This window comes from Juglans microcarpa x Juglans regia, chromosome 7S (genome assembly GCF_004785595.1).
Source record: "Juglans microcarpa x Juglans regia isolate MS1-56 chromosome 7S, Jm3101_v1.0, whole genome shotgun sequence".
In the NCBI taxonomy this organism is placed as follows: domain Eukaryota; kingdom Viridiplantae; phylum Streptophyta; class Magnoliopsida; order Fagales; family Juglandaceae; genus Juglans; species Juglans microcarpa x Juglans regia.
The window spans coordinates 20,105,053-20,115,955 of record NC_054607.1 but is presented as its reverse complement, the minus strand read 5'-3'; the positions used below and the strand labels follow the sequence as shown (position 1 = coordinate 20,115,955).

Below are 10,903 nucleotides of genomic sequence, written 5' to 3'. Positions count from 1 at the left end.
TTGTCTGCCACATACAACCCCCTCCCCCACTGCCTCTCCACTGCTTCGTCACGGCGCGTGTATGCGCGCGCCGATTCCTTAAGTTTCCAAAGGAGTTTGTTTTCATGTTGGATTCGACTTTCAATATAGATTTATCTTATCTTAATTATCAATATTATTTATTTAAATATTTATTAAATTTTTTAGTGAGGTTCGAGTCAAAATTATGATTCAAATTGGATTTAACAAAATATCGAAGACTTTTTATATTTAAAATTTGAATACTACTATTATAAGACTTCTATACCACATATTCTTTATTTGGTATAATTTGATTTGTAAAATAAATTTTAAAATTTGAATCTTATAAATTAAATTTTACTTTTTAAATTATGTGAATGATATGCTCTATATATCGGCTTGAAAATAGAATAATTATTAAATTCCTACTGTTCAATTTCTAATAAATTAAAATAAAAGAAAATTGATATTTACAATCTTAGACTGTCCAAGTCTCACCCGCTTATTTTGAAAAAATTTGATAAATTTATAATTCACATAAAAAAAAATTTTATAATAGATCTCACATATTTTTTAAAAAATGAATATGAAAAACTGTATCTAATATTACTCAAAATAAAAATGATTAACTTTATGTTGCAAATCGAGCTTAAATTTAATATATTTCCACCTAAAATTGAAGTAAATAGATCAAATCCTCCGATTTTAAGCTATTACTTTTATTAAATTCTTGCCAGATTTGTACAATTTCTTAATTTATCATTTCCACACACTACACATCACACTTATTTTTATTTTTATTTTATTTTATAATTTTTTGTGATTTTATTCTTATTAAACTAATTGAATTATTCTACTTAGTATCTATATACTATATATTTGATAAGAAAAAAAAATTATAAATAAAAAATTAGATATAATATATGATGTCCGGAGATAATGAGTATAATTTTTTTTTTAAATGAATTATAAAGAGAGAGAAGGAAGAAGAAGAAAAAAAAAAAAAAATGAAAGTGAGTGCACGTGACGGCCACAAACACGCGGAGAGAGCGAGTGTTCATATCTCTCTCAACCAACTTCTTCTCACACTTCTTGCTCCCTTCGCTTCTTCTTCTTTCTCCTCCTCCTCCAATCGTAAACCCTAGCTCCGTCTAAGGCTTGCTCTTTGATTTCGAGAAGTCATGACAACGTCTTATGGAGCTGCCAACACTGCTCTGCTGAAGGACCCGACAATTCAGTTTCCGACCTTTCGCGGCCTCAGGTCCTCCAATTCACTTGCTTTAACCCGACCCCTGCACTCCGTGTCGGTTCCGTCTTCCAATCTTTCGCTTATTAGAGCTGTGGCCACGGTGCGATTTCCCTCTTATTTTCCTTTTCACTTTGAGTTTGAAGCTCTGATTCAAGTTTTTAGTTAGCTCTGTTTGTATGCCGGGAAGTTGTAGGAGAACGAGAGAAGTTTTACTCTACTGCTGCATGGTTTGTTTCTTTGAGAGGATGAGAGAAGGGATCTAAATGATTTATAAATGAGGGTACTTTGAGCGATTCTCGTTATAAGTTTCTTCTCATTTCTGTCTGTTTCAGTTTTTGGATACTTGTTGGTTGTTAAGAAAATGTAGGGAAGAGCTCAATCCAAGTCGGCCTATCAAATATGTTCTTTATCTCTATGTTTGCTTATAAATGAAAAGCATTAACTAATTTACGATTTCCAAGTGAAAAAAAAAAAAAAAACGAAATATTCGAATTTTTCAAGCTGGCAATAGAAATTTCCTAATTTTACTTGTAAAAAAAATAGAAATTTCCTAATCTGTTCAAATTGGAAGAAAGAGAAGGAAGCCATTCTCGTGGCATGTTGTGTAGTTTTCTCTCTTTTAATGTGAGAGAAAACTATGTGGTGCTGAAAGAGAAATGCTTTGGGTCCTGAATTCGGGACCCAAAAATAGTCCCGAATGAATTTTTTTTTTTTTTTACTTAGTGATTAAGAAAATATTTTTTAATGATGTTGTGAACTTTTTTATTTTTTTTAAAATGTTTATGATGATTAAAAAAATACATGAAAAAAAAGAAAGAAAAGAAAAATAAAAAAATGAAATGTGCTTTTCGGGACACCTATTCGGTACATATTTTCGGTAAGTGTAGTGCTGCTCGTGCTGAAAATTTGTATAATCTCTTTGTTGCAGCCAGCAAAGCCTGACACTGCTTCTCAGACTAAGCGCAGTAAGGTTGAAATATTCAAGGAACAAAGTAATTTCATTAGATACCCTCTTAATGAGGAGATTTTGACAGATGCTCCAAATATAAATGAGGCTGCCACACAACTGATCAAGTTCCACGGGAGCTATCAACAGTACAACAGAGATGATCGTGGTCAAAGGAATTACTCATTTATGCTTCGTACAAAGAACCCATGTGGAAAAGTGTCCAATAATCTCTACTTGACAATGGATGATCTTGCGGATCAGTTTGGAATTGGAACACTTCGTTTGACCACCAGACAAACATTTCAGCTCCATGGGGTTCTGAAGAAGGACCTCAAGACTGTTATGAGCACCATCATTAAAAACATGGGCTCAACTCTTGGTGCATGCGGTGATCTCAACAGGAATGTTCTTGCTCCTGCTGCTCCACTTAAAAGAAAAGACTACCTATTCGCACAGCAAACTGCAGATAACATTGCTGCACTCCTTACACCTCAGTCTGGTTTCTACTATGATGTATGGGTGGATGGAGAGCGAGTCATATCAGCAGAATCTCCTGAAGTAGTGAAGGCCCGCAATGATAATTCTCTTGGAACAAATTTCCCTGATTCACCTGAGCCCATTTATGGAACCCAGTTCTTGCCAAGGAAATTCAAAATTGCAGTTACTGTGCCTACAGATAACTCGGTTGATATTCTCACAAATGATATTGGTGTTGTTGTTGTTTCTGATGATGAGGGGGAACCTCAGGGATTCAACATATATGTAAGATGAACGAATCTAACAGTTCCATGTTTACTTCTATGGCTTATAATTGATAGTTACTTGACATTCCTGTTGCAGGTTGGTGGTGGTATGGGAAGAACACATAGGTTGGAGACCACTTTTCCCCGTCTTGGAGAACCATTGGGTTATGTGCCAAAAGAGGATATACTATATGCAGTGAAAGCTATTGTTGTTACGCAGCGAGAAAATGGAAGAAGAGATGATCGGAAGTATAGTAGAATGAAATATTTGATCAGCTCCTGGGGGATTGAAAAGTTTAGAAGTGTTGTTGAGCAATATTATGGAAAAAAGTTTGAACCTTTCCGTGAATTGCCAGAGTGGGAATTTAGAAGTTACTTGGGATGGCATGAGCAGGTTTGTTCTTGTTGATCTGTACTTTTGTATTTTTGTGTCTATAGTTTGTCCTAAGGTTTGATAATGTGAATGCCCCTCCTACTTAGTTGATACTGTCCCAAATCTTACCTTTTATTATCAAGTAATTACCTGTAACTTTTACTTTAGAAAAAAAAGTCATTACCTGTAACTGCCCCTGATCTATGCCATGTATTCTGATAATATAAATCTTTTAACAGGGTGATGGCAGTTTATTTTGCGGGCTTCATGTTGATAATGGTCGAATTGGGGGGAAAATGAAGAAGACATTACGGGAGATAATAGAGAAGCATGATTTGAGCGTGCGGCTCACACCAAACCAGAACATAATCTTGTGTGATATTCGCAAGGCATGGAAGCGTCCCATAACTACAGCACTTGCACAGGCTGGTCTTCTGGTGAGATATTCATTATCTTTAGCAGATATCAATTTGATTTTGTGACTATGCACTTTCTTTCCTGCCAAATCTTGAAGTTGAATGTCCGTATGGCTATGTGCAATCGATGGAACTGTTTGTTTTAATATTAAAGGCGGTGCTCGTACTGCTCAATCAAAGCAATAACAATTGTGAGAAAGCCTATTGTTTCATGTCTGTGTCATGAATCATCTTTTTATGCTAAGTTTTAGAAATATCAACTTATCTTGATTATTGTCATACCAAAAGGTCGGTTGCTTACCAATCTTACTAAAACAATGACCTGTTTCTCCATTGAAAGTGAGGTTTGGAGGAAAGGAAAAAAACTGTAAATTATGGGAAGTACAATAAAATTTGGGTTGCATCAAAATACTTTTTTTTTTTTTTTTTTTTTTTTTTCTATCTGATTCAAGATGCATGATTAAAATATTACGCAGCTTTATGATAAATTATTATACTCATCTAATTAGTCCTAAGGAAATAGTTTTAGAACAACAATTTAGGAATAACTTTAGATTGCAACGAATGATATTTTTGAGGAAAATTTAGATACATTCATTTATACTTTGGAATGTATCATTTCGAGATTTCTGTTCTTTAGAGATTTAAGGATTTAAAATCATGGGATAATTGGCCATTTCATTATACTGTCTGCTGTGATTATACAGCATGCTCATATACAAGTCGGCAGGTCAAACGGAAGGATCATGAAAATCACTAATTTCTGATTGATTGGTGAGATAACCAGTTAGAAGAACAGAAAAGTTACATGGGATCTTCCGATTGTTGTTGCTTTTCTTTTTAATTGTTGATAAGAAAAAATGGATGAGAACTGTTTATCCTGAGAGATAGAGATAGAGATAGAGGAGAGAGAGAGAGAGAGAGAGAGAGAGAGTAAAATACATGAGAACTATATTTGTATACACTACATTTTATTAAATAAGTTAGTATCCAGAATCTTCTTCCCTCTATATTTTTCTTGTAAAGACCAGTTGAATTTCAATTTTACCTATATAAAACATTACACATTGTTTGATTACCATGGCATATCCAAATTCGCAGCTGTCAGTCTGTTTCTCGGATAGGTGGTTTATTTTTCCCATTTTATGATCTTGCATGGGAAACCATGTGATTTCTGCTTCACCATATTTCAACAGATGTTACCCTTTATTATGTTTTTCTGTTCAGTACTCTTGATTTTTTACCCTTTATTATGTTTTTCTGTTCAGTACTCTTGATTTTTTTCTTAGTTCTAAGGTTTTCCATTAAACTTTCGTTGGAGTTGTGATAATGTTTTATTGTTAAGCAGGCTGCAGGCCTTTCTTTATTTGTTCTTTATCGTGCATTTGTTTTCTATTTGTTGGGATTGTGTTTCATCTTGGGAAATACATTGACTGGTTTTTGGTTGTCTACAGCAACCTCGGTTTGTAGACCCTCTCAACATAACTGCAATGGCATGCCCGGCCTTTCCACTTTGCCCACTTGCAATAACTGAAGCCGAACGGGGAATACCTGACATCATCAAGCGGGTCCGGGCAGTATTTGAGAAGGTACAATTAGAACTAGTTTATATTCTGATTGAGGGAAGCACTAATACGTGGAATATAATCTCAGTCTATGTAGGGATTAGGAGTCATTATGCATATTAATGGGGAAAGCCTTTTCTGATTTCAGGTTGGTCTCAGGTACTACGAGTCCGTTGTTATAAGGGTAACAGGTTGCCCCAACGGTTGTGCTAGACCATACATGGCTGAGCTTGGTCTGGTTGGTGATGGTCCCAACAGCTATCAGGTATCATAATTCTTGCTCAACCTTGTTTTTCTTTTCTTCTTTTATCCAATAATCAGTATTTATGTTAAAGTTATGAGTTCCTCTTTTTAATATGTTATAAATACAGGTCTGGCTTGGTGGAAAACCCAATCAAACTTCATTAGCAAGAAGCTTCATGGATAAGGTTAAGGTTCAAGACCTTGAAAAGGTTTTGGAACCATTATTTTATCATTGGAAACGCAGAAGGCAACCCAAAGAATCGTTTGGCGAATTCACAATCCGCATGGTGAGTAGTAAATCAACTAAGATTCTGCATTTTATTGTTCCTTGGTCGTAGATGAATGGCCAAGTGATTGATGTGAACTGCAATTATTATATTCTCTGTCAGGGATTCGAGAAACTTAAAGAGTTGGTTGACAAATGGGAAGGTCCAGTGCTAGCATCATCGCGATACAACCTTAAGCTTTTTGCTGATAAGGAGACATATGAAGCTGTGCACGAACTTGCAAAACTGCAGAACAAGAATGCGCATCAGTTAGCCATGGAAGTCATCCGCAATTTTGTTGCTTCCCAGCAAAATGGAAAGGGTGAATGAGTTTGCCATGTAAGTCATTTGCAGTTGTTTTTCCCGCTTAACGAATTGGCTAAGGGGAATGACTAATGAGGAACTATCGTTCGTCCTGTCTGACCTGTTACTCTTCGGTAACAGTTGGAGGGAGTGGATGCTGGTTTGGTATCATTTTTGTATCAAGTTCTCTCTGTTTTTGTTTTGCCGCAACCCTATATGTTTTATTTGTCTGAATTTTGTATCCAGCTTGCCATTTCGTTGAGTGTTATTTAATGTTGCTTCATAAGATCTCAGTTCCAAACGTTGATAATTAAATCTGGGTTCAAAGACTTGTGTTAGAATTTGCAGCACTTCTATATGTTGGGGGCTGCAAAGCTTCCTGGAAATCCTCCGACTGCCTACAGGGTTCCACCAAATGACCTTTGCAGACCTTGAACAGGATGTAGTTGATCCATTCGAGCGAGTTCATTCCTGCCTTTTTAGTGCTATCTTCACTTCAAATTGTTAATAAAGTAGCTCAAATACCTTCCCAACCACGATGCTTCTCAAACTCATTCTTGTTTACTACACAAAATTAACAAATTTTAATGGAAAAATGTAAATTTAATGATTTTATTAGTATTTTTAACATTTTTTTGTCATGATATCATGTCAAACCAAAACCTTTTAAACAGATAGATTTCATAATTTAACTAAATTAGCAGCAAATATGTTTATTGATGGCAAGAGCATGTATAGCGAGAATGCAGAAGGCTTAGGCTGTCGAATTATTGGTTTCTCCCGCTGACTTTCCCAAGTGTGGAATATTAGTTTTCCAATCTTAGTATCTTACTCCACTAGCATTAATTCTTCTTGGAGATGTAGATAAGACCCATTGATTCTCTTCTACAAAAGGGAATTTTACTGTCCATTCATTCAATTCGGTTCTTAGACCTTGGGACAGCAACTCTTTTTCTCAGGAAGAGTATTTGGTTGACCAAAGCGCCTCTAGGAATAGCTTAAACGTCATGTTATTGCTACTGATTGATGCTGCATGTGTAGAAAAAAGTGATGAAATCTATAGACCACTTCCTCCATTGTTAGGTTGCTAGAATCCTTGTCGAACTTCTTTGGTAGAGTTGGGTTTCTTGGATTATGCCTAAAAGAATACTAGACCTCTCTGGCATATGTCATTCATCAAATTGCAGCAGCGTGGAAGATGGCTCCAATATCTGCTAACTGGTGTATTTGGCGGAAAAGAAATTGTAGAAATTTTGAGATCGCCATGGGGATGATGGATGAGGTTAAAACCTTCTTTTCAGTACTTCATTTCTTTTGGCATCTCGTGTGGACTTAATGTGTTGGATCTTCAATCTTTTTCCGTTTCTAATTAGGATTGTCTTTTGTATACTAAGCTTTTGCATTATTCAATAAACTTGTTTTATTTTCATTTTTGATCATTATGAATGACATTGCATCATATATCTTCGGAATTAAGATACCTAAAGGTTCTACACAGCATGCAATCTGGGTGTGTAGGTTGACTTCCTCGGTTTGGCGAGGGGCTCTGTCGACTGACTGCCACACTGACCTCATTTTGAGGCTCAGATGTTTAAAGTGCAAGAAGAAAGTTAAAATGAAATCAGAGGACCATTTCCAATGAAAATGATACAAATATGCATAGAGTTACATCTTTTACATTTCCCTCAGGCTAACCATAAACAACAATTCAAGGAAATTTATCAAACGGCTAGCCTCACTTGCGACAGATACGTGCAGTAGGCATTGTGACACAAACAGGTGCATACTTCTTCTTGGCTTCTGGGGTACCCCGCTTTGGCTCTTCAGCAATGGCAAGCTTGGTGACAGAGAATGCTGCAGTAGCCGCAGCAGCAGCAGCAGCAGCAAAGACCAAGTCCCTCCTCCCACTGCTACTCTCTTCCTTGCTGTTTTGCTTGAATTCCAAGTTGGCTTTTTCTGCATCTGTGGCTCTTGAGGCCTTAGCCACAATGAGGCCCGGCCGGCGAGCAGAGGTGGAAGCTGGAAGCTTGGTCACAGCTGAGAATGAGGCAGTCATGGTCATGGATGCCATCTCTGCACTGGGAATATTATTTCTCTGTTTTGTTGTCTGAGTAACGAGTGACTACTAGATCAGGGTAGGAGTGAATTGCTAGTTAAAAGTGCCAACAATATGAGGCAGTGCATGTTAGAAGGAAGGGCTTCATCCATTTCCTTATCCAAAGAGATGCGTGGCAAATGGGTTTTGGCCACGTGTTTATTTTTATCTTTGCTGAAAACTCTTGGTTCCAAGAACCTCTTGAGTGATGCAACAATATCGGTTTTATTTGCTTCATCAATGATAATATTTACCAATCTCAAGTCCAAAGGTATAAAGCTCTATTGAAATCAAGAGCAGTCCCTCCTTCTCCTCATCCTGCATAAGAGTAGTGCTACATCTACTTACAGTTTTACTTATATTTTTACTTACAAGACTTATTTTGTTAGTTTTCTTTTGAAATTTAAATTTTAAATTTTAAATTTTATGATTTTCAACATATCAATTACTAATATGTGGAGAAGTTGGTTTGTTGTAAGTTTTTCTTAAGTACATTTAGCATTTTTCATATATATGAATACATATGCATTAGATTTCTAAAAACAATAAATTATAAATAATAAAATAAATTAAAATAGGGTCATCCATGGATTGCCAAATTCTTCATTGAGCCTCTGAAAGAGACGGACAACGATTTTTTTTTTTTTTCCCATCACAGTATGATTTAAAATCAGTATTTACTTCATGCTTAACTAAAAAAACTATCATAAGTTTATTCTTTTTTGAAACTTAAAAAGAATAAAAGCGTCCTTATATAAATTTTTTACCAGTCCTTGCATAAATTATATTTGTACTTTTAGCCTTTACGTTCCTAATTTTTCCCCGCAATTTTCAACAATTTCATATTTGATCTGAACCAATCAAGCAACTAACAGTACGCAATTTTATATTTATTTCTTCAAGCATGCATACAAACGCCCCCCCAAAAAAAGGGATTTTCAACCAAAAAATCACACTATACATCTTCTTGACTTCTTGTATAAGCACTTGAGTTTCGCTTGATAGCCATGACCCACAATTGGAGAAATAATGAAGGCAGAAAGAGGAAAACTCATGGACATTGCAAATAAACATTAATACTTGCATGCACTCATCATTCCCTGATGTTGACCTCATGAAGATCATGGCAAAAAGACTTTTATATATGATTCTTTGATAGTACTTCATGTTCATGAATTGTTTATTTTCTTCATGAAAGAGCTGTTCCCTCACATTCTACAAAATTCTTTTAGAAAGATAACAACACTAGTACTGCAGACTATCAGGAAATGGGAGGGCATATATATGATATATCCTTCCTCACATCTCAGGTAAGGTTATTCCTTCCAAACCTTGGCACACTGAAGAGGATCTCTCCTGTGATTGATGGCAACTTTTCTTTACAATCTCATTTTCAGAAGCAGAAAATCTCTTCTCCATGGCAGCTTTCGTCTTTGATCTTGAGCTGTTTCCTTCCATTTTCTCGTCTGTATTCTCTTTGTGTTGGGAGGCATCTCTTTGGCTGGAAAACTTTGCATACATTTTTCTGGTCCTTGCATGGAAGCTCATATGCCCTCCAAAGGAACTATAACTAGAGAACCCCTTACCACAATCTTTGCATACATATTTTACATCGTATTTTTTTGGAGCTGCATCAGATGAAGTCTGAAAAACTTGAAATGAGCTAGGACCAAATGTTTGTTGGTCCCTTTTGGGGGTTGGAATTTCCAATTGGTTTCTCCTGAGAAAGGAGAGAGTACTTCTCATAGTTCTTGTTCTATGGCCACAGTTCTGAAGGTGATTTAGACCATTTTCTAGGTATGATTGACCAAGTCTATTTCCAGAGCCGTAACTCATAACAGAAAGATGAGCCCATCTAGAGTTTGGGAAATGGACAAGATCGTTGATATTCATGATGCAATTATTCGAAGGAAACACAGATGTTTTTGAGGGTATTCCGACATGGCTTGTTTGGCTTATGGCAGGGATATGGTTGTTTGAGCCAGCATGAGCAAATTGTCTGTTGTTACTCAGGGAAAAGCTAATAATATCCAAGCCATCACAAGAAAAGCAAGAAGAATTAGGGACATGAACAAGTTGGTTTTTCAAAGGCAATGAGGCAGAACCACCTCCAAAATCAAGCAAACCAGTGAATCTAGAAAAATGAATCTGATTGTTGACTATGGGAGCAAAAGAAGATTTTACCTGATCATGATCAACAGGTAAATTCCCAGAAGAACACAAAGTAGTTTCTTCTGGAAGATTAACCACTGGGACATTAATCATGTTGGTGTTCATTGGAGGTACCATTTCCAGGATTGGTGAGGAATAAGCCAAATCATGATTTCCATCACTAGATAGATTGCTCATTATATCTAGCACAAAAGCACTTTCTGGCATTGCAGGAACATCAAGTTGTGAAAACAGGAAGTTGTTTGGATTACTACTCATTGGACAAGAGATATTCGGAAGTTCAAATTCCTTTCCACATGGATTGGCCACATCAAACCATGCTTCCTCATATTTTGGTGGAACATCCTGATGATCTTGTTTGCTTTCCATGGAAACAGAAGACATAGCTGTTTGCTTTCCCTACCCAACAGAAGTGGAGAAGATTTGGAACGAGCACTAAACTCAAAGAAGGATGTTCTTATATATAATGGCTGATGGTGGCCTTTTCCCAATTTCAGCTTTTAGTGTGGGGGGAAAATCCTTGATAAAT

At 36.2% G+C, this 10,903-nt stretch overlaps 2 protein-coding genes across 2 annotated transcripts; one reads left to right on the top strand and one right to left on the bottom strand.

Moving 5' to 3' along the window:
- The first annotated feature begins 1,037 nt into the window (after positions 1 to 1,037).
- On the top strand, positions 1,038 to 6,400 carry LOC121241139 (sulfite reductase [ferredoxin], chloroplastic). The gene is made up of 8 exons (XM_041138784.1): positions 1,038 to 1,349; positions 2,178 to 2,960; positions 3,039 to 3,335; positions 3,554 to 3,751; positions 5,185 to 5,319; positions 5,444 to 5,560; positions 5,667 to 5,825; positions 5,928 to 6,400. The coding sequence occupies exons 1-8, from the start codon at positions 1,182 to 1,184 to the stop codon at positions 6,132 to 6,134; spliced, it is 2,064 nt and encodes a 687-aa protein (XP_040994718.1). The 5' UTR covers positions 1,038 to 1,181; the 3' UTR covers positions 6,135 to 6,400.
- Positions 6,401 to 7,717: 1,317 nt separating this feature from the next.
- Positions 7,718 to 8,268, bottom strand: LOC121241669 (photosystem II 5 kDa protein, chloroplastic-like). The gene has a single exon (XM_041139539.1). The coding sequence runs from the start codon at positions 8,176 to 8,178 to the stop codon at positions 7,843 to 7,845; it is 336 nt and encodes a 111-aa protein (XP_040995473.1). The 5' UTR covers positions 8,179 to 8,268; the 3' UTR covers positions 7,718 to 7,842.
- Positions 8,269 to 10,903: the final 2,635 nt, after the last annotated feature.